The sequence below is a fragment of the Girardinichthys multiradiatus genome, chromosome 8 (assembly GCF_021462225.1).
Source record: "Girardinichthys multiradiatus isolate DD_20200921_A chromosome 8, DD_fGirMul_XY1, whole genome shotgun sequence".
In the NCBI taxonomy this organism is placed as follows: Eukaryota; Metazoa; Chordata; class Actinopteri; order Cyprinodontiformes; family Goodeidae; genus Girardinichthys; species Girardinichthys multiradiatus.
In genome coordinates, this window is record NC_061801.1 from 30,644,688 (window position 1) to 30,672,409 (window position 27,722).

A 27,722-nucleotide genomic window follows, 5' to 3' on the forward strand; every position below is an offset into this window, starting at 1 on the left:
CACAATAAAAGCTTAACCTAAAAATATCCCAAAAAGCATGCACCATGTGCCCTTTTAAAAAAACTCATTTACACTGCTCTCTGAATTTGTCAGGTAATGCCACCCAACTACTGATGGTACAGAGGAACACTCTTGGACTTCTGAATGTAAAATCTGAACAGTTCAAGGCCATCAAGGCTTCAGTGTTTGATCCGGTGGCTTTAACATATGACATTACTAGCGGGTGGTACTACTGGGCTGACAATGGTGGCAGCATTTACAAAACTAATGGGCAGAACAGCTGGAGAACATTTACTGGTAGGTTCATGTCATTTTTAAAGGTCTTACAGTACCACCATGGCCACTGTTGGGCTCTGGAGGAAGATGGCAAATAAAATAAAAAAAAGTGTTTGTAATTAAACAGGAGAACCTGGAATCAAAGGTCTAGCTTGTGATTGGTTAAATGGTTACTTGTTCTGGACCAATCAGAAGACGGAATCAATCTACATGCAGTCAAGTGATGGTAAAAGCTTCACAACTCTGCTGAACAAAAATGCCAGCCCATCAGAATTGGTGCTTCTACCCATTGAGAGGTGAGTACAATCATTTGTTTAGTTTCATTGTCTGCTTTTATAATGTTCAAGTATTGATTTTTGGTCTTTTTAGTCTGATGTTCTGGATCAATGAAGGTCCGGGTGACAGAGTGACATTAGATAAGTCGTGGATGGATGGATCAGACAGAAGCCCTCTTGCGGTCCTCACGGCCCAGTTTGCCCACAGCCTCACAGCTGATGTACCTGCCAGGAGGCTCTACTGGATTAGTGACGCAAAGAGGGTGAGTTCTAGATGGAAACAGCCAGTATGGTAGTTTTAAGTTGTTTCTGATTTTTTTTGTTCCATTTAAGTTGAGTTTAAAAATTTGGTTAAGCTGTAAACGCCCCAATTGAATTGGCTATTTTTCTAATGTTCCTTTACTTTCACCCTGATTTTCTTCAACAAAGATCCTTAAATTCAGAATAGAAATTGTTTGAATAAGATTTTTTTTTTTTAAGTAAACCTTATTGCTATAGCACCATTCACAGGTAATAAAAAACTTATTTTATCTTGACACCAGTTTCCCAAGACTTCAATAGCTTCTTGACATTTCGGATATGGTGGTGTTAAATATTTTCTCCTAGATCGGTTATCTATTATTCAGAACAACTCTGTATTGTTAGTTGGTCTTCAACTAATGCAGAGGTTGTTACTAAAGAACTGTGTAGAATTACAGCAATTGACAACCTAAACATTCTGGGAATTTTATCTTTTCAGTCCGTAGAGACTGTGAGGGCGGATGGGACTGGCCGTTACTCTTTCACAGGATTCTTTGACAAGAGACCAGCTCTCAGCCTCACCGTATTTGAAAGCATGTTCTTCTGGACTGATGAAAAGGGACTGTGGCAGGTTCCCCAAGAGAAGGCATATCCCAGGAAGCTCATCATGAAAACTGACTTGCCTCTGCTGTCAGTCTATCATGAGCTCCAACAGCCAAAAGGTACTCTGTGCATGTAATCTTGGTCTTTCTAAGTGTTGAAACTGATGAAGAAAAGCCAATTTGCAATGTGCTGTACCAGAATGTTTTTTTTTCATCATCTATCCTCCTAATGGAGGAAATTTTCTGTCTTGTTGGAAAAAATTTCAGGCTCTTCTGCTTGTGCTAAGACACCGTGCCTCCTCTGCCAACTGACTAAAAACAATCCTGCTGGATTCACCTGTGCTTGTCCATATTTTAAAGTACTGCTGCCTGACGGGACATGTAAATGTAAGGTTGCAGTAACTTTAGTTTGCAAAATGTACTAATTTGTTGGCTTTTAAGCATGGTTATGGGAATCTGAAGTTTTTAAAACACTTGTATGTACGGTGCTGTTTAGGGGCTGCATTTTCAGTCAAGAGTTTACAGTTCTGCAGTTAAAGTTTGTGTTTTACAGATCCAAGGTTCTTATATGGCAGCGTAACAACAATCAGCTTGCTGGAGTTTAGAGGCAAAGAGTCCTCTAAAATGGCGCTGTTTTCTTCCGATGAAGGAATTGTGTCTTTTGATGTCGACTGGTACAGAGAATGGCTGTATTGGGCCAACCGAACTGGCCACATCCAACGCACCAGTCTGACTCTGGACAGGACCGAGTTCATACCAACACCATTGCCAGGTTAGAGCAATGTATCTTTTGGGGTATTTAATATGCTTTTCATTTAAATACATGAACTTGTTGCTGCCTAGATGAAAAATAAGATATTTGGATTTCACCTTCTTAAGCCATTTTAGAAATGTGTATTACCGTAATGCAATTTAACTAAAGCATGAATATAAAAATTGTTTTACTTTTAGTTTGCCTACTATCTGTGGATCAGAGGAGTGGAAACCTTTTCTGGGTGTCATGTGACCAAAACATCATTGGCACCAGTGGAGCCAGTAGTAATTACCCACAGCAGTTGTATCGCACCACGAAGGAGATTGGCAGCTTTTACCTGGACTGGCTGAGGGGTGGGATGTTCTGGCTGGAAGAGGGTTGGATCTTTAGCATGGGGATTATGGGAGGAAAAGCTAAGGAGCTGCTGCAGATAGGAGTCAGTGGGAACATCGCCTTTGACCTTAGAGCCAGCAGTCTCCTCTGGAACTCTAAAAGAGCAGGTTGGTAACAGAGAAGTGTTTTGCATGGTTTACAGGTCCTTCTCAAAATATTAGCATATTGTGATAAAGTTCATTATTTTCCATAATGTCATGATGAAAATTTAACATTCATATATTTTAGATTCATTGCACACTAACTGAAATATTTCAGGTCTTTTATTGTCTTAATACGGATGATTTTGGCATACAGCTCATGAAAACCCAAAATTCCTATCTCACAAAATTAGCATATTTTATCCGACCAATAAAAGAAAAGTGTTTTTAATACAAAAAACGTCAACCTTCAAATAATCATGTACAGTTATGCACTCAATACTTGGTCGGGAATCCTTTGGCAGAAATGACTGCTTCAATGTGGCGTGGCATGGAGGCAATCAGCCTGTGGCACTGCTGAGGTCTTATGGAGGCCCAGGATGCTTCGATAGCGGCCTTTAGCTCATCCAGAGTGTTGGGTCTTGAGTCTCTCAACGTTCTCTTCACAATATCCCACAGATTCTCTATGGGGTTCAGGTCAGGAGAGTTGGCAGGCCAATTGAGCACAGTGATACCATGGTCAGTAAACCATTTACCAGTGGGTTTGGCACTGTGAGCAGGTGCCAGGTCGTGCTGAAAAATGAAATCTTCATCTCCATAAAGCTTTTCAGCAGATGGAAGCATGAAGTGCTCCAAAATCTCCTGATAGCTAGCTGCATTAACCCTGCCCTTGATAAAACACAGTGGACCAACACCAGCAGCTGACACGGCACCCAGACCATCACTGACTGGGTACTTGACACTGGACTTCTGGCATTTTGGCATTTCCTTCTCCCCAGTCTTCCTCCAGACTCTGGCACCTTGATTTCCGAATGACATGCAGAATTTGCTTTCATCCGAAAAAAGTACTTTGGACCACTGAGCAACAGTCCAGTGCTGTTTCTGTAGCCCAGGTCAGGCGCTTCTGCCGCTGTTTCTGGTTCAAAAGTGGCTTGACCTGGGGAATGCGGCACCTGTAGCCCATTTCCTGCACACACCTGTGCACGGTGGCTCTGGATGTTTCTACTCCAGACTCAGTCCACTACTTCCGCAGGTCCCCTAAGATCTGGAATCGGCCCTTCTCCACAATCTTCCTCAGGGTCCGGTCACCTCTTCTCGTTGTGCAGCGTTTTCTGCCACACTTTTTCCTTCCCACAGACTTCCCACTGAGGTGCCTTGATACAGCACTCTGGGAACAGCCTATTTGTTCAGAAATTTCTTTCTGTGTTTTACCCTCTTGCTTGAGGGTGTCAATAGTGGCCTTCTGGACAGCAGTCTGGTCGGCAGTCTTACCCATGATTGGGGTTTTGAGTGATGAACCAGGCTGGGAGTTTTAAAGGCCTCAGGAATCTTTTGCAGGTGTTTAGAGTTAACTCGTTGATTCAGATGATTAGGTTCATAGCTCTTTTAGAGACCCTTTTAATGATATGCTAATTTTGTGAGATAGGAAGTTTGGGTTTTCATGAGCTGTATGCCAAAATCATCCGTATTAAGACAATAAAAGACCTGAAATATTTCAGTTAGTGTGCAATGAATCTAAAATATATGAATGTTAAATTTTCATCATTACATTATGGAAGATAATGAACTTTATCACAATATGCTAATATTTTGAGAAGGACCTGTAAATGTCCTGACTGCTTAAAGATTGTGGTGTGTAGCAGGTTTTAGACCCTAAATACAAAGATTTTCCTTGAAGATTATGCTTCCACTCTGAAGCAAAATGATATCACTATGCTGTTGTCTTAACCTTATCTGTCTTAATTACTCAAGCTAAGTTAATGGAACGAGACATCTAATGTGCTGCTAAGAATTAAGAGCATAGTTTTGTTTTTTTGTGGTGCTGATATGTTGAATTTTTGGGGTCATCTTTTCCAGGTCTGACGACGCTGAGTTTGTTGAAGGAGAGAAGCCACCAAGCCGGAAGAAGGTGGAACATCTCGGGCTCAGTTGTGGCTGCCTTTGAACCTTTCCTATTGTCCATCTCGAACAATGTGATAACTTTGTGGGATCGGCGGGACGGGAACAAAATTCAGTCAGTTTCTGTGAAAGACCCAGTGCTGAGTGTTGTCATAGCACTTGGGGAGATTCAAAAAGGTCAGACACAGCTCTGCTGTTCTTTAAGCTTTTATTTTGATTGCCAATCAGATAAAAAGTTTGTCTTTTCTTGAGTTAGGTTTGCAGTTGCTGTTTAAACTTAAAAATGCTAGATTAACTGAATCACATTAGCATCCCTTATGTCTTTAATTAGCCTTATGTTGTGAATATAAAGTACCACAAATTCAAAACACATGTCATCGCAGGCTACTTATAAGACAGACACTTCCAACTTCTATCTAGTTGTTTAGAATCCAGTTTGTCCCAGATTATAATCAATCCAATTTATTTCAGTATAGTCCAGTCCATGGAGTCAGATTCAGACTGCCAACTGGTAAAACAATCTATTAAAGGAAGTGCAGTCTATTACTTCAAACCACTGGCTTTGCAGCGAACCCTCTACCTGAGCAAACATATGGTGATGGTGCAAAGGAACAACTTGATGTTCCATAGAGCACAATTTCAAACCAAACCAATGGCCATTTGCATCGGCTAAGGGTTGAGTTGCACTGGAATGAACCAGAAGTACTTTCTATTCACAGAAAAACAAAGCTCTAATTGATGCCCTGTATAGCTTAATTTGTGGTGGTGTTCAGTAAGCAGATGCAGCTAAACAAAGATCACTGACACAGGAGTACTTTCTATGGAAAAGAAAAAATCAGAACACAGTTAATGGCAGGAATACTTGAGTGATGCCTAATTTAGGAGAAGCAAATTAAAATAGTGAAAAATGGTAATCTGAGCCCATTTTAAGTATTGTAAAAAATGAGTTTTTATGCCTAGTCTAAAGACTACATTAGCGAATCATGAAAATCTGGCTTATAATGCTTACACAACATTTTCTGGTGAAAACGTAAAAGTTTAATTGCGTAGCTGTTGTTCATTTGCATGACGACACATTTTCTATGAAAATGGCACAATTTAAGAAGGGGTTCCAGAGTGTAATGGTTTAAAAATTGTCCCGGTCTCTGTTGTTTTGTAGAGGGGAAAAAAATTAAATATTTCAAAGTGGGAAGCCAGAAATTTATGCTCATGGGCACAACATAGCGACTGCTGGCCAGGGTAAAACCTGGACGATGATACAGTTACAATGGCGGATTGCAGAGTACGTACTTATGCTGCTGACCCTTTAACGATGGTTCCTCAACAAAGTGCTAATTTTGTCTCGGTATTTTCTTTAAAACTCAATATCCACAAACAGTTCCTGCTAACAAAACAATCTACTAGTGGCAAAACAGGGAATTGCACCATTTTCACATTTCTACTGTTGCCATGTGAATGGAGATTGTAATTAAGACGTTGTCATGTAGATGTTAACAGAAACAAGGGAAAAAATGCCTCTTCCGATGGATCATTGTCGTGTAAACCGGGCCTGGTGCTTGCTTTTGAGCAGTTCCGTTTGTTTGTAGTGCCTGATACTCCAGTCTGCGCTGCCCCATCTTGGTTGTGCCGAGATTCATCAGTCTGCCTTCCACAAAACCTGCTCTGTGATGGCAAGAGAGACTGCCCTGATGGAGATGACGAGGAGTTCTGTGTTGGTGCTTGTCCTGAAGGTAGAATCTAAATTTGTTACATTTTCATTGTTAACCCAGTTATAATGTCTGGAAAACATGCATTCACTAATTAACCAAACCTTTTGGGCTCACCTTTTAATTTAAGAGGATTTCAAGTGCAAGGACAGAAGAAATTGTATTCCCAGAAGCCTTCTGTGTGATGGCCGTGCACACTGCCACGATGGCTCGGATGAGGTTGACTGCCCAACCGTGGCTGCTCCTGAATCGCAAACAAGTGTCCTAAAGTGTCACAGTGGCTCAATGCTGTGTAAAGATGGCACGGAGTGTGTTTTATACAGTCATGTCTGTGATGGAGAGGCAGACTGTATGGACAGATCTGATGAACTGGGATGTGGTAAGTTGAGCCAACCTTTTTCTTTTTCTTTTTTTTTAAAACAATCCAGTTAAAGTTGATCTTAAATTGTTTCTGTATTTTTTTTTTTTAAGATGCAATTCAAGAACTCACAAGTTCCACAAAAAGAAATGAAAAGCTTCCCGTTACCAAACCTCCTGTTCTGACTCTGCCAGCCTGCTTCAGCCCTTCTTCCCTTTGTCCTTCTTCCACTGCATACGTTTGCATTTCTCAGAGCCAGTTTTGCGATGGCCTTAAAGACTGTCCTGATGGCTTTGATGAAGAGAACTGTGTAGAAAGTTGTCCATCAAGAAGTAGGCACTAATTATTTTGTCAATACTTTTGTCAGTAACTCTTTAAAACTGACAATGCACTATAAACCTCATTTTATTCTTTTATAGGTGATTTTCTCTGTAAAGACCATCGGAGCTGCGTGTCAAAGAGTTTAGTGTGTGACGGCGGCTTTCACTGCCTTGATGGCTCAGACGAAGCAGACTGTCCAAACGAAGCTCAAAGTGCTTCTCAAAACAGGGTTAAATGTCGCCTTGGGTCCAAACCTTGCAGAAATGGCATATCATGTGTTCTCCTGAGCCATGTTTGTGATGGAGAGAGGGACTGTAAGGATGGATCTGATGAAGAAGGATGTGGTGAGTATTTATCCTAAAGATTTATAAAACCCAAAGGTTCAGTCCAGTTTTTTTTTGTTTTTTTTATGTTTGCAGTTTCTTCAAGAACCTACGGGAAATTCTTTCTTCCAGAGTCCCCTGAATATATGGGTGGACCTTTTGATATTATAATTCATAGACCCTGTGCAGATGGCATCCCAAGTCTTCAGGATATGTTTTAACACCCTGAACTGTTTGGACAAAGAGTCCTGTTTCAATATCCGTTTGTCAAAATATCTCCTTAATGGATGTTTTTTTTTTTTTGTTGCTAATTTACAACTTTTAATATGATCTCTGATTAGTTAGCTTAACATGTAATTAATGTTAAGAGATGGTCCACATTTTAGGGGTTCATTTCAGAGAATGACATACTGTATGTGGAACAGCTTGAGTATGTGTCTTTAGTTTAACAAGTGATGAAACAATAGATTTTATTTCTCCTATTGACTTGCCGGATGAGAGTTGCTCATTGCTCTAGTCGGCCTCTGATTAGTTGAGCAACAGTTCCTCGATGCAGAAGACCGGAAATAAATGGGAACCAGCAGGGAGTTGTCCCCAGCTGAGTCAGAACCAAGCCTGATTAATTTGTTGGGTTTGGCTCTTGAATGTATTCAGAAAGCTCCAAGTTCACTAAGTGAGAAACCACCAAGACCGACAACAAAATGAACCAGAACCAAGAGCTTTCAAGTCTGAGTCGGCTGGCACAGCAGCCGCTGTGCTGAGATTTTTCCATCAGCCGAGCTGAGAGATGGGAATGTGGAAGCTGTGCACCTGGAATCATCCAGTCACTTCCATGAGTGAGATAACAACCTGATTCTAGCCCATGAAGTAGGCACTTTGTTTTTATGTTTTATCCTTGGCAGTCTGTCACTGGAAGCCGATGGATAGAAAGGAAAATTAAATTCCTGCTCTCAAACTGCGCCTTCAAATTAACATCAGAGTTCAATGTAGCAAACTGCTGAAAACTTTTATTCAAATTAAACCATGAATTGACTTGAAAATATTCAGAAAACCTTTCCTTGGTTCACTGTAGCAGAATAGAATCAATGATTTTTATTTTTTTTATTTTCTCTTTTACTTGATTCTGGTTGATGTTTCCACATAATGTTGTGGAAGTGTAATCATTTTATAAAACTTAGAATTCAAAGAAATGTGCAGAATCTCTGCTGCTTCTGAGAGAACATCCTAAATTAACTAGCAATATTTTTGGTTCTTGGTTTAATTTTCTAGACACAGTAGTGATTCCAGCCACCATCCCCCCCACCACGCCCCCATGCACCAGCCCTTCAGTTCTCTGTCCAGGTTCTTCTATATGTATCAAACCCACACAGATCTGTGACAGGAGGAGAGACTGCCCTGATGGGTCTGATGAGAAATGTGTGAAAAGATGTTCCTCTGACAGTAAGTAATGTTTAAAGGACTGTATTGTTCCAAAAGGTGCAAGTGGTAAAACAGTTGGAGGCTAAAATGATTTCATATCAATAGAACAGTGTAATTAAGCATATGTGAATTTTCTTCTCCGTCCATAGCTGACTTCCGCTGTAAAGACCGTCAAAGCTGCATTCCACTGAGCCAAGTGTGTGATGGTCGCTCTCAGTGCAGCGACAGCTCAGATGAGCTTAACTGTCCGAGTGCAGCACCCCCTGCAGATCCAAATAAAGTTCTGAAATGTCGTTTTGGTTCCAAACCCTGTCGGGATGGTTTGAGATGTATCCTGCTAAACCATTTTTGCGATGGTGAGAAGGACTGTCAGGATGGATCAGACGAAGAAGGATGTGGTATTTATTCAGAAACATTTTTTGTTATAATGTAAATGAGAGAAATCAGGCATCCTTTTGACTGTTTTTTTTTTCTTTTTTTTTTTAATGTAGATGGTGCACAAAATGGTGTTGTGGAAAATAAGAGCTTTAATGAATCTCCTGCACCCACTAAAGATGTAACTCCGTCTCCCACTGAGCCTCCATGCACCAGTCCTTCAGTTCTGTGTCCAGGTTCATCTTTATGCATCAAACCAACACAGATGTGTGACGGAAAGAAAGACTGCCCTGATGGATCTGATGAAAAATGTGTCAAAAGATGTTCCTCTGACTGTAAGTTGGTCAAGTTATCTACACTTTTTCATCTTTTCTACATTAATCACAAACTTCTATGTACTTTGTAATAGACAAACGCAAAGTAGCTCATTGTGAAGGAAATGGAGTCATAATTGTTTTTTCTCATGTAAAAATCTTAAGTGTTGGATATTTGCTTAATAAACTGGTGTAAAAAGTGTAACCAACTGCACTCAGAAGTCATGTGATAAGTAAATTAACTGTGTAATTTCATGTTATTGTAAATGGTGGTTTTTTGTTTTTGTTTTTTTTTCTGTCCTGAGGTTTGTTGGAGAACATCATGAAGATGCAAGAACAGACACGGTTGTAGAGTAATTTAAAGCAGGCTTAGGTTCTAGAACAATATCCCTAGCTTTGAAAATCGCAGGACCAGTTAATCCATTGGCTGAAAATGTAAAGCAGCACAGCTGTAAACCTGCCACGACATGCCCACCTACCAGGGATGGGCATGTCTTGGTTGGGCTAGGGGAGCTTTAATAAGACCTTGGACTGTCTAGGAGCTTACACTCTGGTCAGGATCTGAGTTGCTTTGTTTTTTGTTTTGTTTTTTCAAAGGTTGTATGGACAGCATTTTGTAAGATGCCTGCAAAGTATATGGTCAAGTGAATATTTTAACTTTTACAGCCGAATTCCGTTGCAAAGACCGCCGGTGGTGCATCCCAAAGAGCCAAGTCTGCAACGGGCGTTCTCAGTGCAACGATGGCTCAGACGAGGCTAACTGTCCGAGCCCAGTAGCGCCAGCAACTCCAACATATGTGTTGAAATGTCGCTATGGCTCCAGAATTTGTCGTGATAGGATGGCATGCGTTCTCCTGAGGAACATTTGTGATGGAGAGAGAGACTGTCCCGATGGATCAGATGAAGAAGGATGTGGTATTTATCCAGAATTTATTAAAAAAATGTAAATGTGAGGGATCATAAAGATTTTCATAATTGGTCTGATTTTTCTAGAAAACACAGAGGGTTCTGGTACTTCTATGGTAAATGAGCTCCTGAGTAAATCTCCAGTGCCGACTCAAGGAACAAAGCCTCCCACTAAACCTCCTTGCACCAGTCCATCAGTTCTGTGTCCAGGTTCATTTGTATGCATCCAACAAATACAGATGTGTGATGGAAAGAGAGACTGTCCTGATGGCTATGATGAGAAATGTCTAGAGAGATGTCCTTCTGAAAGTAAGTAGGATTTGAAGATGTAGTTCTTAATTTAAAACAGTCTCATTTTATCTTCAATAGTAAATATTTCAGGGCTTAAAAATGTAAATTAATATAAAATACACTAAGCAACTAAAAAAGATGCCTCTATTCATTTTTCCTCTGTAGGTGACTTCCTTTGCAAAGACCGTCAGAGCTGTGTCCCAAAGAGCCAAGTGTGTGATGGCCGCTCTCAGTGCAACGGTGGCTCAGATGAGGTTGGCTGTCAAAGCGAAGCACCTCCTGCAGCTCCTACCAAAGTCCTGAAATGCCGTCTTGGGTCCAAACTCTGTGGCAACGGGATGTCATGTGTCCTCCTGAGTCACATTTGTGACAGGGAGAGAGACTGTCAGGATGGATCAGATGAAGAAGGATGTGGTATTTATCCATTACCCAACTTTAACTTTCCAGTTATATTTCTTTATTTGATTTGGGATGAATAGTCCAACTTCAATTCTTTTTTTTTTTTTTAAGACCTTACAGAGGGTGTTTCTCCTGCTTCTCTAGACAGCGAAAGCTTGAATCAGTCTCCCACACCCACTAAAGATGTAACTCAGCCTCCCACTAAGCCTCCATGCACCAGCCCTTCAGTTCTGTGTCCAGGGTCATTGATATGCATCAAACCAACACAGATGTGCGATGGAAAGCGAGACTGTCCCGATGGATCTGATGAGAAATGTCTGAAAAGATGTCCCTCTGACGGTAAGTTGTTTGCATTTCCTACAATAAACATTTTCTATAAGTTGTTATAAATGAGACACAAGAATTTCAAGGATCTTGATGTAATGAGACAAAGAAGGAATTGGCAAACCTTGCTTTGGCGCAGTGGCTTGCCAGCTGGTGGCTGGTGATTAAGCCTTGGTTCGTGGGGCTTGGTTTGGTTCACCTTAAAACGGCAACGGGAAACCCTCTCCACCTGCAATGTGATCTGGATTGTTGATGTTAGTGGTGGCATGGGCATGCCAATACCCTTATCTGGCTCTAGGGACAAAGTGGTTTGTGAGGTTGGGTGATTCCAGTTAGCTACTGGTAGTTTCCCACACAAGCCAAGGTTTTTATACCTGAGAAGGGACCAAACACTTTGTTACCTTAGTTGCCCAGGAAGAGGCAAGGCAGGTTTGGGCATACTCTCAAGCCCCTGGCTGAGCTGTTCAGTGTTGGAATCTTCCCTGAAGAGTCTGAAGGTCCCCTTTTTGCAGCTTGAACTTGGGCGAGGGAAGATTTCAAATTATTGTGCTTATGTACCAAACAACAGGTTAGAGTACCTGGTTTTCTTAGAGTCTTTGGATCATGTCTTGGAATGGGTGCCACGTGGGTATTCTGTATCTTGCAAACTTCAGTGCTCATGTGAACAATGATGGCGGCACCTGGATGGGTGTGATTGGAAGGAATGGCCTTCCCAATTTGAAGCTGGGGAACATGGGCCCCAAGTGTCGACTAGTTTTGTAAATGTAACAATTAGACCTACGTATTTGTCTCTCGGGTGATGTTCAGGCTAAAGCTCTTGAGTATCTGCCTGATGGACCTTGGAAATACAAATGAGCTTCAGGGTGAAATGTGGACATCTGACAGAGCACCTCGTTTGGTTAAAACTTTGGTGTACGCTTCTGGGAGAGTTTCTCATGTTCCAAGAGCAATTGGAGACGTGTCCAAAGCTTCGATGGCAAATGAGAGGAGCTGTGGCATGAACATCATTGGTGCTTGGTGTGGCAGCAACCAGAGGACACCTTGGTAGATAACAGTGGTGTTGGAAGCAGTCAAACTGAAAGAGGCCTTTGAGGGTTTGATAGTCTTTAGAGTCCTGGAATAGCAGGTACCTAGTGACCAGAAAGACGGCAGCTGCTGAGGCTTCAGATGCAGCACAGCAGCTTAAAGCTCAACGGATGGGTGTTACTACCTGATCAGACTGAGGTTTTATAAGAACATTTTATTGGTTTTTCCCTTCCTCTCAAGCTGATTTCCGTTGCAAAGACCGTCGGAGCTGTGTCCCAAAGAGCCAAGTCTGTGATGGCCGCTCTCAGTGCAATGATGGCTCAGATGAAATTGACTGTCGGGCTATGGCGCCTCCGCCAGCTAAGACCAACACCCTGAAATGTCGCATGGGGTCCAGAATGTGTGGTGATGGGACTGAATGTGTCCTCTCCAGCCATGTTTGTGATGGTGAGAGAGACTGTGGGGATGGATCAGATGAAGAAGGTTGTGGTGAGTCTGGCAAAATTACTATTTATTTTTTTTTATTTTTTTCTTTCCCTAAATAACTGTTAAATGGTAGATAAAAGCATAAACTCTAGGTCAAAAAAATTTAAAATGGTAAAATAGTCCTATTGAAAACTTCTGATTTTAAAGTTGCTTAGTTTGGGATTTTTGTTTTTTAAAGATTGTCGAGAACAAATTTGAAAAACTGAGTTACAAGAAACCTTAATGCATTGATAATAAGAGCAATCGCATAAGCTCTCAATCCAGGTAAGTTTTCAATAATTCACAAAATAATTTGCTATTTTCAGATGTTGCAGAAACCGCTGATGAATTCTCGTCCCCCAACAAATCATTCTGCAGTTTTCCTTCCGTTTTGTGTCCTGATTCAAATGTATGCATTAACCCGTCTCAGTTATGTGACGGGATCAGAGACTGCCCTGATGGATCTGATGAGAACTGTGTGAAAAAATGTGCTGACAAGAGTGAGTTTACAGCCACTTTAATTACTTTTTTTGTCTTGAAACACAATATCTAAATGCCTTTTTTGCTTTTGTTTTTTTAGCCGACTTTCTCTGCAAGGACCGCAGGAGCTGTGTGTCTAGGAGTCTAGTTTGTGATGGCCGCTCTCACTGCTATGATGCCTCAGATGAGGCCGACTGTCTGACTGGGACTGCTCCTCCATTTCAGCCCAATATCTTAAAATGCCGCATGGGCTCAAGGCCATGCAACGATGGCAAAGAGTGTGTTTTATTCAGTCACATCTGTGATGGAGAGATGGACTGTATGGATGGCTCTGATGAAGAAGGATGCCAAGAAACTTGCAAATATGGTTGGTTAGATATATTTTGTTGCAGCTAAGATTAGAATCCTTTTCTAGTTGGTCACTTTTGATTGTGCATCGCTTTTTAGGAGAGTTTCAGTGTGCCCATGGGAAGATGTGCATCCCTGAGATTGAGGTTTGCGATGGCAAGCCACAGTGTCGAGATCAATCTGACGAAGTGGACTGCTGGGAGCAAACAAAGAGCTGCGAACACCGTTGTGCTGATGGCAAGCGTTGCATCCCGAAGAAGTTCCTCTGTGATGGAGAGCTAGACTGCCTGGATGGAACAGATGAACAGAACTGCGGTAACTTTCCAGAGTTGGGGTTTTCATAATTAACCTTTTAATAGCAGTGTCTATAATAAGTAAGTTAAAAGCTGTTGGGTTGTGAAAACTGCATTAAGAGCAAATTAAGAGGTTCAATTTTTGAACCTTTCATTCCATCCCTGCTCCAACAGATTTTCCCATTGTCACATCAGCTTGCATCAGTCCATCAGTTATGTGCCCAGGCTCATCATGGTGCATCTCTCAGTATCAGCTGTGCGATGGGCAAAAGGATTGCCCAGATGGATTTGATGAAATGGAATGCATCATTCAATGTGAAAACCCTGGCAAGTCTATAACAGCAAGCATTATATAAACTCCACACTGGCATATTATCTTTGTGTTCTACAACCACCTTTTGGAATGCAGAAATTTTAGAATCCACTTAAAAAATACTCACTGCTTCTCTGACCATTTCTTCTCTAAACATTAGAAGACTTCCTGTGCAGGGACCAGAGGAAGTGTATCCCAAAGACTCAAGTGTGTGATGGTCGTGCCAACTGTCCAGACGGTTCAGATGAGAAGCGGTGTCAATCAGAACTTACCTCCACCTGTAAGAGAAATATTACTGTATAGCAATGATATGTAAAAGTACATTGTCTGATTATTGAAAAATCTGGTAAGATGGTAAGAAATTGCCTGTTTTCCATGTTATTGCAGTTGTGTAATCTCTTACTGGGGAAAAAAAGAATCTAGACCCCAATTTAAGTAAATTTATTGTGTGGGACAAAACTCACATATTAAGTAAACTATATTATAAAATAAGAACAATCACTATCGGCCCGACTACCGGCGCTTCTTCCACCAATACTTTGTGCAACTGCATCTAACATTGGATAAGGAGTTGGTCTCACCCTTCCCCAACATTGCTAATTGTTAGAGAAAACTGTTCCTCTTCATGTAGTCTCTCTGGGTTCTCTCTGTGCTTTTCAATTCACTCCACGGTTTTTCAACAAGATTTAGGTCTGAGGGCTGAGATGGCAATGAGAGGTTGGTTTGCCATTTGTATTGCCTTTTGCCTTTTCTTGTGAAGTCCAGAAGACTCATTTAAAACGTTGTGGAATTATAAAATAATTATATGCACTTTCACAAAGTTTCCAATGTTCTTTGGAAGAACAGGCAATAAACATTATACATTATGGATCCTCCTCTGCCTAACAATGGGAATAAGTTGCTTTTCCATACATTCATAATTTCCTTATACCAGACCCAGTTTACATGCTGCTTACCAATGGCAACATTCTACACAAGATGCACCTCTACCCCCAAACAACTAAGCAACACATTGGCAAACATTTAAGTTTGCCTCCCACAATGTTTCCCTTACAACCCAAAGAAAAGAAGTAAAATGACTGCAATTGACTCTTCTAATAGAATTGTACTTTTCTTTCTTCAAAGCCACCCTTAACACACCAAACACTAGGCCTGGGCCTCTAAAGTGCCGCACAGGTTTCAAGATGTGTAAAAATGGCCTGGAGTGCATAATGTACAGCCACGTGTGCGATGGAGAGAGGGACTGCCTGGATGGGTCCGATGAGGAGGGATGTGAGAAGCGATGCAAACCAGGTTTATTTTATTTTTTTTGTATTGAAAACGGCGTCCATGTTGGCCATTTTTTATTTTTCATACCCACTCCACAGGACAGTTCCAGTGTTCCCATGGGAGTAAATGCATCCAACAAGAGCAGGTATGTGACGGACAGAATGACTGTCAGGACCGTTCCGATGAAATGGACTGTTCGAAACCGAGTGAAGGTTGCCATCACCTCTGTGACAATAAGACTCGCTGCATTCCAAAAACCTTTCTTTGTGACGGAGAAAAAGACTGTGCTGATGGGTCGGATGAAGACAAATGTGGTGGGTAAAGTTTGGCTGTAATCTGTCATCACTGTTGTCTGCGCAAGTTTGCAGACATCAGCTGGATAATTTGTGTTCACTTCGTTGCAGGATTGGTAACTTGTGCATTGGACCAGTATCGATGTGAGAGCGGGCAGTGTATTTCTGAGGCTTTTAAATGTGATGGTTACCCCGACTGTCACGACCACTCGGATGAGACGGGCTGTGTGAAAGCCCCGCGTTGCCCAGCACAGCTGAGATGCCCACACAGCCATGAATGCCTGCAGAAAGAGTGGCTCTGTGATGGAGAAGAGGACTGCAAAGATGGGTCAGATGAGAAGGTGAGAACACGGATGGGTCTGGGGTGTAAAGAGTGAACATTTTGTAATTTCAATCACTTTTATCCAGAACTGCAACAACCCTCCAACAAAATGCAGGAAGTACCAGTTTCAGTGTGGAGATGGCGGTATGTGTATTCCTCAATCCTGGAGGTGTGATGGAAAGAAAGATTGCAACAATGGAGCAGATGAGGACAAATGTGAGCATCTTTGTTTACAAGACAGATTTCACATAATTATTAAACAAGGATAAAATAGAACTTCCTTGTGTGGGAGGGGGGGATGGCTCAGTAGCTTGTAGAACCACCTTTAGCAGTAATATCTTGTCTCAGTCCTTCACATCACTGTGGAGTAATTTTGGCCCTTTCATTTTTACATTTCTTCAGTTTCTTGTTTTTATACAAAGGAGGTCATGATACCCTGTCACTGCAAACCCAACTCTTTCCAAGTGCCTAAAAACTGGCAGCAGAACTATTGCTTCTTGGGGACGTTTCACCTCTCATCCGAAATGCTTTTCAGTTTGGGACATGGCTTTGGAGTAGCAACTGCCTCATGAGTCTCCGACCCTATACTCACTTACTAGATGTTTGACCTGGCCTCAAAAACTGAACCATGTATAGAGAAGGGTTACAGACTTGTACCTGCAACCTGCCCTGTAAGCAGTTAGAACAGTAATATCCTCAGAATTTACATCTAGTTAAAAAAAAAAAAAAAAAGGCCTGAACCTGCCACTGCCAAATCATTTACCTCCCACCTCTATGCTTGATAGTTGGTATGTTAGTGATTTTTGTCATAAGTATTACAATAAGCAAGCCTTTGTTGTAAATCAAATCTTTGCACCTGCTTTTACAGGTACCCAAAGGAAATGCTCCTACCACCTTTACCAGTGTGACAGTAAAGAGTGTCTGGACACAAGACTGGTTTGTAATGGCATCACCAACTGTGCTGATGGCTCAGATGAAGGCATGGGGTGTGCTCAACGCAACTGCTCTGGTCCTTCAGCTCCTACTTGCGACCACAGCTGCGTCAGCACCCCAAATGGACCGGTCAGTTGGTTTAAAATTCAGTCCAGAATGGCTCAACCTTTTATTGATCTTTTATAAAAATCAGCAAATGTAATGGAAATTCTTGGTTATTTTTATTTATATTTTTTTTTCCTATATTAGAGGTGTTTCTGCGATGCAGGTTTCAGGCTGCAGTCCAGATCCAGGTCCTGTGTGGACATCGATGAGTGTACTTCAACAGCAACTACTTCATGCAAACAGATTTGCCAGAACACCCGGGGATCCTACAACTGTCTCTGCCACAACGGCTTTTACCTCGAGCCAGATAACAAAAGCTGCAAGACAAAAGGTGCTGTTTTATCAGACCAAATCTATGGTTTAAATATGTCTGGAAAAAATGTTAGTATGTAGCACGTAATCAAAAACTTGGTTCATGTGAAGCATCAAGTCAGATTTACAGGTTTATTGCAGTTGTGACTTTCTAAATGTAACTCAAGCCAAACATTTAACAGTTTGCAATAATACAATATTTTTGACATTAGGAAGATTTTTCTTTTTTGTGCTTTTTGAGGGTGTTTAAAGATCTTCCATCCTATGTATGTATTTGTTTTTCTTAAGATGTTTTATTCATTGGTGGACAAAACTCCATCAGTTAACAAGAAACTGGGATCCAGATTTCAAACTATAACGAAAATTTGTTGCCATTTATATCTAATTTCACTGCATATAATTTTTCCTACAGGCAACAACTAGCATTTTTGATCTTTAGTCCTTTAAAACTGTTGTTCCGCTGTTTGTGTTTAATTCTAAACTAGTAAAACCTTATTTGTAGATGAGCCTCTGCTTTTGGCATCAGTGCAGTCCGAGATGCTGATTCTCGGAGTCCATAGTGGTACGTTGCAGCTTCTCTCTGCCGCCGATCGGCCAGTATTCACTCTGGATTATCACTGGGCTGAGCAGAGAGTGTACTGGCTGAGTCCGGACCACCAGAGCATACGCTGGGCTGACATGAAAACTAAAAACAAAGGGACGCTGACTAAAGGTAAATCTGTCTTTGACCCTTATTTTCCTGTATCCCAGAAAGCTACATTTAATCAAAACATTTTGACCAAATTTGATTAGGTTGTTTTTTTTTTTTTTTTAAAGGTGTGAAGTCTGACTCTATCGCAGTGGACTGGGTTGGTAAAAATCTCTACTGGTTGGACGGACTGGTTGGGCAGATTCTGGCAATAAAGCTCAACGGTTCAATGGTGAAATCCCAGGACTATACTGTGGTTCTTGGTGAAAACCTGGAGCAGCCAAGCTCACTGATCCTGATACCAGAAAAGGGGTAAGATATTTCAGCCTGGTTTAAAAATATTTAGCAGAAAAGAAATATTTCAGCACTTTAAATTTGCTCTTCTCAGATTGATGCTGTGGTCTGAGATTGGTAGCATCCCTCAGATTGAGCGGTCAGGGATGGACGGTTCACAGAGGAAAGTCTTGATGAGCCAGGACTTAAGTTGGCCGGTCTGTCTGGCCTATGACTTCCTGGACGACAGGGTGTACTGGGCTGACGAGAAGCTGCGCTGCATAGGCTCTGCCTCTCTGGATGGAGATGATGTAAAGGTGAATATAAAAACTAAAGCAGGTGGCTTACATATTGGGTTACTTTTCTTTATACAGTGCCTTGCAAAACATTTCATATCCCTTGCCCTTTCCACATTTTCTTTTTATTTCATTTATTCATAAAACTCTTTTAAACATCCGAATAAGGAGACCAAAGCACATAACAATAAAACCATAAAAACAAAGATCACAGAAAACTAAATGCTCTGTTTAAAAAGAAATATGCTAAGGGACATTAAAAGCCTTTCTGAACAAATGCACCTTAATTTACTTTTAAAAAACCTGGTTCTGTAATGGCAAAAAAAGCTGCTTCGAGAGAATGTGTACCACCAGCGAAAAGTCCCAGTTAGCCCAGCATGTAAGCTTAGTCCTTGGAACATGTTACAAGCTGCCTATATGACGTCAAGGACCTGCGACACAAATACTTAAAAGTTCAGATAAATAAGGAGGTGCAAGGCCATTAAGAGATTTAAAGACGAACAATAAAAGCTTAAAATCTATTCTAAGACTAACAGGAAGCCAGAGTAAAGAATATAAAGCTGGGGTCTTTACGCAACAGCTGTAGTTGTGCTGAGATTAACATTAAATTACAGATTAGGTGATCCCTGAAGTAGTTTTTAGTGGGTTTTTGTTTAAGAGTATTGGAGTAATGAGGGCTGATTATTCTCTTTAAATAATTTATAGAAAAATCAAAACCATGTATCCTATTCATAATCAAATCATATTCAAATTATGCTCTGCCTTAAATCACACAAAATTCCAATAAATACACTTTTTTTTATTGTTTTTTTATTTGGAAAAGCTCTCGGGTGTGAATGTTTAGAAAGAACTATTTATCCAGATCTTTGTTTATATTCTATGAGTAATCACGTGTTCTTAAAATGCTGGCAACCCTCTTTTACTAGATCCTCCAGTTGACTGAAACTCCGAGCCCTTTTTCTGTGGCGGTTTTTAATGACCGTGTATTGTGGTCCGACACCAAGAGAAGGACTGTTCGTTCAGCTGACAAGAAGACTGGCAAGGATCAAAAGGTTCTGCTTAAAAGACCTGGGCAGCCGTTTGGACTAAAAGTGAGTCTTTCACTTGATGAACATTATGTAATGTTTGTGAAAAGATTCATGTTAGTGGTTACCATGTGTTTTGTAACTAATACCATAACTTTTGCTTTCTCTGTAGCTGATGCATGCCCTCTCACAGCCAGCTGTATCGAGCCCCTGTGATAACGTTCACTGCTCCGATCTCTGCCTTTTGGCTCCAGCAGCAACAGGAAAATCTAGAGTTGGAGTTCCAGCAGAAAATGCAGCAGTTTGTCGATGCCCGAAGGGTTTGCTGCTTTCTCAGGACAGAATCACTTGTGCCCTTCCTAAAGAGTCATCTTTCATCCTGCTTTTGTCCCATAACAAAATGTCTCAGGTAAAGTTAGGTCCTACGAAAAGAATACTTGGCATTTTTGTTGTCTTATCCAATTTTAGTCAAAATACTCCTTTTGTTCCTAGATTTACTTGCGCTCTATGCGGCGTGATGGTATTGCACTGAAAAAAATGCCAAACGGCAGAGATTTTGATCTCCCAGGAGTAACTGACGCCATGACTCTGGACCTTTCCATGGCAGAGTCTTCTGTGTTTGTTGCTTATTTACGACATGGATCTGTGGATGTGCTGAAATTTAGCAACTCCAGATCAAAACCAGACCTTGTACCTGCTGGACAAATACTAAATTTACAGGTATGAACACATTGACAGGGAATCGTTTTACCTATTCAGGCCTGGAAGTTAAAATTGCTGTTTGTAGTTTGTTTGAATTGAAAACATCAGTTTTGAACAAGATCAATCTTTGAATAAGCTGCTTAGATGTCCAACTTTGATCTTCACATCCTCCCCCCTACAAGGATAATTCAGTGACAGCTCTGGCAGTGGACTGGGTGACTTCCAATCTGTACTGGAGCAGCATGGAAAGACCTGACATACATGTGACATCACGTCTTGATGGCTACACCACCTCTCTGCAGCAAGGATCTCTGATTGTAAAGTTTCATAGCTCTGCAGGAAAATCTGCAGTTATCTTTGCACAGCTAAACCTTGGCTTTGTACATGTGGAACACACCACCTTCATTACTACAAATACACTTACAATATACTTGTTAAAAATATATATTTTTTCTTTTTTTTCTTTTTTTTTTTTAGGGTGTTTCATCCATCACCCTCCATCCTTCCTCAGGTAGGCTCTGCTACTCTGCCATAGTAATAATGGGCTCAAGGAGCCAGACGGAAATCCACTGTGCATTCATGGATGGCCGTAACAAAGTATTGCTGTGGAAGAAGTCAAGCATCCCCATCTCCATGGTCTTTGCCAATGACGGAACCAGAATCTATTGGGCTGACACTAGTAAGAAGTTTGAACTTAGTCGTTGCTTCCTTTGCTGCCTTAGTTCCTGTATCAGCTAAGCTTTTTTTTTTTTTTTGCTCAGATGAAGGAGTAATAGGATCAATTGGAGTGGATGGGTCACAGTACGATGAGTACAAAACAGGGCCACATCTGCTTGTGTCTTTCACACACATTGAAACCCTTTTCCTCTGGGTCACTCGGGACAAAGGTAAGAAACAAACATGGCTTCTGATACATATGCTTGTTGTGAGCTCCTGCCTCTCAATCATTGGAGCAAGTTTGATCCTTGGCGTGAAAACTGTTTAACACAATCTGTTTCAATGATTTGCTCTGAAGAGACTGATAGAAATTCTAGTAATAAGATCTGCTGCTCTTTACCTGTGTTTCTCCTCTTGGTGCAGCAGATGGCATCACAGACAAACTGTTTAATTTGTTTCTCTTCTAAATGATATGAATGGTGTTTTTCAAAACTTTAGTCTTTTTGTATTTTTTTTTTTTTTTTTTTTGTCTACTTCATTTATTTAAGAGATTTTAAACAGTTTTTAACCTGTGCAGATGTCAGCAAGTTGTGGTTTAGTGATGGACACCAGCCTAAACAGTTGTGGTTTGAGACAAAGACCGGGGTAATGGAAATCAGATCCTACAACAATGAAACCCAGTCAGGTAAGTTTTATACTGGTTGTAGCAGTGGTTTTCCTACCAGGACTTTATATTATTTATTATTTTATTATTTATCATTAAATGTAAGAGGTTTAACTGCTAATGTTTGGACGCTATGCATGATTCTAAAAGGTAAAAATGAATAACAAATTGGATCAGCAAAATCATTTAATTGCTGCGTAATGCCATTTTGCAAGCTTTGCATATATTTACCCACCCCCAACACAATTTCCATAAATTGGATGGGAGCGTCTGTTTTTATCACTAACATTCAAATCGCTAAGCAGACATCTAAAGGTTTTGCATTAGAGTAACATCTGTGAATATGTTTGTATGGAGAGGACTGAAGATAAAGGCGTTCATCTTCAGTCCTAATAAAGGTGGAGTAATGTAGTTAAACTGCTTTAGACAAAATATAAAACTTAGGACTTACATTTGTGCCATTTATTGAAGAAAATGTTGATCTGTAATCTTTCTATAGCAATCTTTAAAAGAGCACAAAATAAAGGTAGCCCAGAAGAGTAAAAATGTTTAATCACCCCACAAGAGGGACATAAATCTTTTGCTTTGATTACTGCTCCACACACTTTTGGCATTCTGTCGATGAGCTTCAAGAGGTAGTCACCTGAAATGGTTTTCCAACAGTCTTGAAGGAGTTCCCAGAGATGCTTAGCACTTGTTGGCCCTTTTGCCTTCACTCTGCGGTCCAGCTCACCCTAAACCATCTCGATTGGGTTCAGGTCCGGTGACTGTGGAGGTCAGGTCATCTGGCGCAGCACCCCATCACTCTCCTTCTTGGTCAAATAGTCCTTACACAGCCTGGAGGTGTGTTTGGGGTCATTGTCCTGTTGAAAAATAAATGATGGTCCAACTAAACGCAAACCGGATAGAATAACATGCCGCTGCAAGATACTGTGGTAGCCATGCTGGTTCAGTATGCCTTCAATTTTGAATAAATTCCCAACAGTGTCACCAGCAAAGCACCCCACACCATCACACCTCCTCCTCCATGCTTCACGAAGGGAACCAGGCATGTAGAGTCCATCCGTTCACCTCTTCTGCGCCGCACAAAGACACGGTGGTTGGAACCAAAGATCTCAAACTTGAACTCATCAGACCAAAGCACAGATTTCCACTGGTCTAATGTCCATTCCTTGTGTTCTTTAGCCCAAACAAGTCTCTTCTGCTTGTTGCCTGTCCTCAGCAGTGGTTTCCTAGCAGCTATTTTGCCATGAAGGCCTGATTCACACAGTCTCCTCTTAACAGTTGTTCTAGAGATGTGTCTGCTGCTAGAACTCTGTGTGGCATTGACCTGTTCTCTAATCTGAGCTGCTGTTAACCTGCGATTTCTGAGGCTGGTGACTCGGATGAACTTATCATCTGCAGCAGAGGTGACTCTTGGTCTTCCTTTCCTGGGGCGGACCTCATGTGAGCCAGTTTCTTTGTAGCGCTTGATGGTTTTTGCGACGGCGCTTGGGGACACTTTCAAAGTTTTCCCAATTGTTAGGACTGACTGACCTTCATTTCTTAAAGTAATGATGGTCACTTATTTTTCTTTACTTAGAATTTGTATTATGGCAAGGAAAGAGCAGCTAAAAGTCTATTCAGTGGGACTATCAGCTGTGTACTGTGTGTACTGTATCCACCTCCTGCACAACACAACTGATGGTCCCAACCCCATTTATAAGGCTTGAAATCCCACTTATTAAACCTGACAGGGCACACCTGTGAAGTGAAAACCATTTCAGGTGACTACCTCTTGAAGCTCATCAACAGAATGCCAAGAGTGTGCGGAGCAGTAATCAAAGCAAAAGGTGGCTAATTTGAAGAACCTAGAATATAAGACATACTTCCAGTTGTTTCACACTTTTTTGTTCAGTATATAATTCCACATGTTAATTCATAGTTTTGATGCCTTCAGTGTGAAGCTACAATATTCATAGTCATGAAAATAAAGACAACTCTTTGAATGAGAAGGTGTGTCCAAACTAATCCACCTATGGGGAATTGTTAGACTGCAGTTTGACATTCTTTTCTGGATCTTTGGTCTTTAGTCTGCCACACAAGATGTCAAAGTGGAATAGCTTTAGACTGTACTTAGAACTACAAAAACCGATAAAACCTGTTTATCTTAAAGGTCATTCATTGGAAAACAAAGGGCAAAACTTTGTTTCTTTTAGCAGTTTGGTAAAACGGTTTGAGCAAATCTAACTCTAAACCGTTTTGGTGTGTGGGTTTTAATGATTGGTAAAGGCATTATTATACTCTCTGCATGCCGAAAACACACCCTTGAACTTTCACTACCTTATATGTGCATTTCATAAAGATTTTAGTTACAGATACTAACACTTATGGAGAGTGGTAGAGACATAATGTAGTGGAAATCTGGGTTTATCACAACAGATGCAGTTGCGTTTTTTTTTTTTTTTTGTCAATTCCAGGTTTTCCCAATGCTGTGCTGCCCTGAGAGTCAAATTGTCATGTCATTACAGAAATCCTTTGTAGAATTCAACATGGTAATTCCTCTCCAGCTTTGTAATGACAAAACAAACAAGCCAGCTGCATGCTGTCATTTTATATTTCCATAGCACAAGCAGTCAGACCAGTCTGATAGTCACAACACTAGAATTGTACCAGCTCCATGCTCATGTTTTCACACTAATGTTTCTGAATAGAAGGAACTGATATGTTACTGGACACTGCAGCCAGGATGAAAAGGCTTACTTGGCTTAGGTTTGATCTGAATAGATGGGGGAGTGATGTGATACCTGCAGGAGCTTGGTGAACTGAGAGAGCCCAGTCTGTTGTCTGGAGCAGTGGGAAAAAGCAGTGACAAATGGAGTTATACTGAACTAAATGATCACTCTGTTCATAGTACAATACAGAAAAAACATTTTAGAAACTGTTGGCGATGTCATATTCCACAAAAGTATGGGCTATAATAATTTTTTTATTAACGGTTGCTAGTTTCTGCTTAAAAGCTTTGAAATACCTGCAAATCTAGAAGTTGGAAAAATATAAAATAAGCTTCAAAGGCCTATCTTTACACTCTGTAAATAGTGTTGAGATACTTAATAATTAAGCACAAAGACAATTTAAAGCATGCCATATAAAACTGACCTACAGTTTTAAAGTTTATGCTACTGAAAAATTACAATTCTGCTTATCCATTTCCTCCAGGAAACAATCTTTGCTCAAACGCCAACGGTGGATGTGTCCACCTCTGCCTGCCCTATCCAGGAGGACGGACTTGTAAGTGTGCAAGGGGTTTTTATGGTGCCAACGATACGTCCTGCGTCCCGCTTCCTTCCTGCCCCACCGGAGAAGAATCTTGTTTTGATGGCAGCAAGTGTATCGGGAGCAACAAGTTCTGTGATGGGCGTGCGGATTGTCCAGACCAGTCGGATGAACAGGATTGTGAGTTTTCAACAAAATGGAACAGATCTTCCAATGTTATTTCATTAAAACTGGTCCAGTACCAAACTGTTTACTAGTAACCTTAAGTAAAATTGAAATTAAATTTCGTGGCTATTTTACATTTAAGGGGTTGTATGGGTTCCAAGATCTGGATGGTAAATTTATTTCCATGTTGGAATGGTTTCAAAAGCCTTTAACGGAGTGAGTATAGCTGAGCATTTTGCTATAAGTGGGCTCATATTAGGAAGCAGCATTTAGCTATCAGTGAAGTTAGTAGTGTTGTCTGAGACATCAGCTTGGAGGCCTAAAAAAAAAAAAAAATTGGCACCCTCTTCTGGGATTTAAAACCATTCTGTTAGCCTAGCCTGCCTTTCATTTACCACAGTGGCAAATAGCCATTTAGGACAAAACAAAAATTCTTGCAGTTTTCTGATCCAGTTCTGGCCAGCACTGTTACCCTATGCCAGCACTCTGTCCTCAGAGCATTTTATATTGGCAAGCAATGAAATGGTGAATGGATGAAGCTGCAACTATTGTTAATATTGGCTTTTCAACTTTGGTAATATAACTTTCACAAACCTCAGAATTCTGTCTACAGATTTTATCCCATTTCATTCATCCCTCAGCTATTGCTACACGTAGAATATCTATAGACACCAGCTGCAGCTCAAGCAAACTTGGCTCATACTTGGATGCAGCAGTGTTCGTTTTTTCCAAGTATGGTAAAATAATAAAATCATTTAAATGGAATGTTTGGTGTTGGCCGTTATTGGATTATTTAATATTTCACCAACAATGGATATATATAAATATTAAATCACAGTGAAACTGCATTTTCTTAGCATAAACAAACTAAAGCCACTGTAGATGTCAATGAATTTTCAACTTTCAGGAATATTAAACTTTTAATAAATTCAAAAAGAACAGCGCAAGGATTTAAGGGGAGATTTCAAAGCTTGTTGCTGCAACTATAAATTCCTGGTAATCCCCTACTGGTTGCCTAACCAAAAGATGTATTTAAGGCAAATTATAGCAGTTAACTTTAAACTCTATCTGTCTGTAGGTCCAGGCTCTGACTCTGCCTCATTAGGGACCAAAGTTAGTGGTGGCCAATCCTGGCAGTCGTCTTCTCTCCAGCCCAACAGCCAGAACTCAATTGTGCCTAATAAAGACTTGGCGTCGTGTGATCTCCAGCACTGCAATGGCCATGGCAGCTGCATCACAGAGGGCAAAGTCATTCGCTGCCAGTGTCTGCCTGCTTACAAGGGCGAGTTCTGTCAGGACCAACAAAGACAAAGCCACCCGGCTGTCATACTGGTGTCCTTTTGTCTGGTCTCTGCAGTAGTAGTGGCTGCATTTGTCTTCACTAAAAGGTAATTGCTGGGTGTCATCTCTGGGGCTTTAATTTAAAAACACAAAAATCCTACCAGACAGCATTTATGATGAAACAGCTTAACAACACTTTATGACGTGTCCTCATTTTGCTGCTTTAAATGTATTCATAACTTTATATATAAACACCTTACGTTGTTTAAACAGGAAAGGATGGGAGCACTTTAGAAGCCGATCTGCAGATAAAGAGAACCTGATGTCCAACATGGTTCTTCCTGGTGAAGATTCTGACTCCGAGGTAAAAACAAATGAAAGAAGCATTTGTCATTCAGGAATACAGCAAGAGTTTTCTTTTTAATGAATCTCTAAATAGCCTATTTAAATTGGAAGCTTATAGGTCTTGCAGGGTTTTAATTGATCAAATCAATTTATTTTTTTTTGCAGGAGCTAGAATCTGCTATAGATGTGAAGCGCCCCCTGCAAACATTTAAGTGACAACTGCAGCTGAAATAAACTATCAAGCTTTTACTGTCTGAACTGTGTGTAATAAAGATCCTATGAACCAAAATGAAGACTGGTGTTGTGATTTAGAGAACTCTGTACCACAAAATCTACAGCTGTTCTCATGAGGACAGTTTTCTGCATGTAAACAGCCTTGTTTGACAAGGACATTGTTTTTATACCGTACTCAAGGCTGATGTAATCAAACTGTTTCAACAATTGAGTACACCTAAATTAACAATTTGAAATTTTCTATCTAATTCTCAAGCTGACGCCTGGATAAGCTTTCTGGCTTGTTTCCATTTATGACTTGTATTGTCTGAATGTTTTACTAATGCTTCTGTGGTGAAAGTTCAACTTGATACGTTTGACTAACATTAAGTCTGCTTGTGTCTGTCGAAGTCTAAATGTTTGTCTTTAATGAAATTTAGAGGAAAAAACTGGTTTTTACACTGGCCTCATATAAACACAAATGTGTAAAGAGAAACAAGTTTCAGATATTTTATGGGTGATATTTAACTTCCCCTTTTTGTTTTTTTGTACATAAACATGCATGTACATGTGTTCTAGTCTATTAGACCTTAGGTGTAATCAACTTTAGTCACAAAAATGATAGCTGCACAAATGTATATCCCAAAGCATTTTTCAAAAATTTAACCAATTGCCAACTAAACA

At 40.6% G+C, this 27,722-nt stretch overlaps 1 protein-coding gene across 2 annotated transcripts in view; it reads left to right on the top strand.

Moving 5' to 3' along the window:
• The window catches only part of si:dkey-88l16.3 (low-density lipoprotein receptor-related protein 2), a 29,848-nt gene extending 2,734 nt beyond the window's left edge, over positions 1–27,114 (top strand). Inside the window, exons 7-49 of one of the 2 annotated variants that reach the window (XM_047373432.1) lie at positions 94–297; positions 404–572; positions 646–814; positions 1,291–1,513; positions 1,661–1,780; positions 1,947–2,165; positions 2,345–2,647; positions 4,538–4,756; positions 6,166–6,309; positions 6,416–6,664; positions 6,757–6,975; positions 7,063–7,308; positions 8,557–8,727; positions 10,062–10,310; positions 10,389–10,610; positions 10,758–11,006; positions 11,103–11,330; positions 12,582–12,830; positions 13,133–13,306; positions 13,387–13,653; positions 13,734–13,949; positions 14,087–14,254; positions 14,401–14,520; positions 15,366–15,533; positions 15,608–15,823; positions 15,914–16,143; positions 16,211–16,340; positions 16,993–17,186; positions 17,307–17,493; positions 17,977–18,186; positions 18,291–18,474; positions 18,551–18,752; positions 19,658–19,822; positions 19,929–20,165; positions 20,249–20,476; positions 20,641–20,775; positions 20,936–21,137; positions 21,220–21,345; positions 21,693–21,800; positions 24,978–25,214; positions 26,278–26,587; positions 26,754–26,844; positions 26,991–27,114. In XM_047373432.1, the coding sequence (XP_047229388.1) occupies positions 94–297; positions 404–572; positions 646–814; positions 1,291–1,513; positions 1,661–1,780; positions 1,947–2,165; positions 2,345–2,647; positions 4,538–4,756; positions 6,166–6,309; positions 6,416–6,664; positions 6,757–6,975; positions 7,063–7,308; positions 8,557–8,727; positions 10,062–10,310; positions 10,389–10,610; positions 10,758–11,006; positions 11,103–11,330; positions 12,582–12,830; positions 13,133–13,306; positions 13,387–13,653; positions 13,734–13,949; positions 14,087–14,254; positions 14,401–14,520; positions 15,366–15,533; positions 15,608–15,823; positions 15,914–16,143; positions 16,211–16,340; positions 16,993–17,186; positions 17,307–17,493; positions 17,977–18,186; positions 18,291–18,474; positions 18,551–18,752; positions 19,658–19,822; positions 19,929–20,165; positions 20,249–20,476; positions 20,641–20,775; positions 20,936–21,137; positions 21,220–21,345; positions 21,693–21,800; positions 24,978–25,214; positions 26,278–26,587; positions 26,754–26,844; positions 26,991–27,041 (8,408 nt within the window). In that variant the 3' untranslated portion in view covers positions 27,042–27,114. The remainder of the gene's footprint in view (positions 1–93; positions 298–403; positions 573–645; positions 815–1,290; positions 1,514–1,660; positions 1,781–1,946; positions 2,166–2,344; positions 2,648–4,537; positions 4,757–6,165; positions 6,310–6,415; positions 6,665–6,756; positions 6,976–7,062; positions 7,309–8,556; positions 8,728–10,061; positions 10,311–10,388; positions 10,611–10,757; positions 11,007–11,102; positions 11,331–12,581; positions 12,831–13,132; positions 13,307–13,386; positions 13,654–13,733; positions 13,950–14,086; positions 14,255–14,400; positions 14,521–15,365; positions 15,534–15,607; positions 15,824–15,913; positions 16,144–16,210; positions 16,341–16,992; positions 17,187–17,306; positions 17,494–17,976; positions 18,187–18,290; positions 18,475–18,550; positions 18,753–19,657; positions 19,823–19,928; positions 20,166–20,248; positions 20,477–20,640; positions 20,776–20,935; positions 21,138–21,219; positions 21,346–21,692; positions 21,801–24,977; positions 25,215–26,277; positions 26,588–26,753; positions 26,845–26,990) is intronic. The other variant, XM_047373433.1, reaches the window with a different exon arrangement.
• Positions 27,115–27,722: the final 608 nt, after the last annotated feature.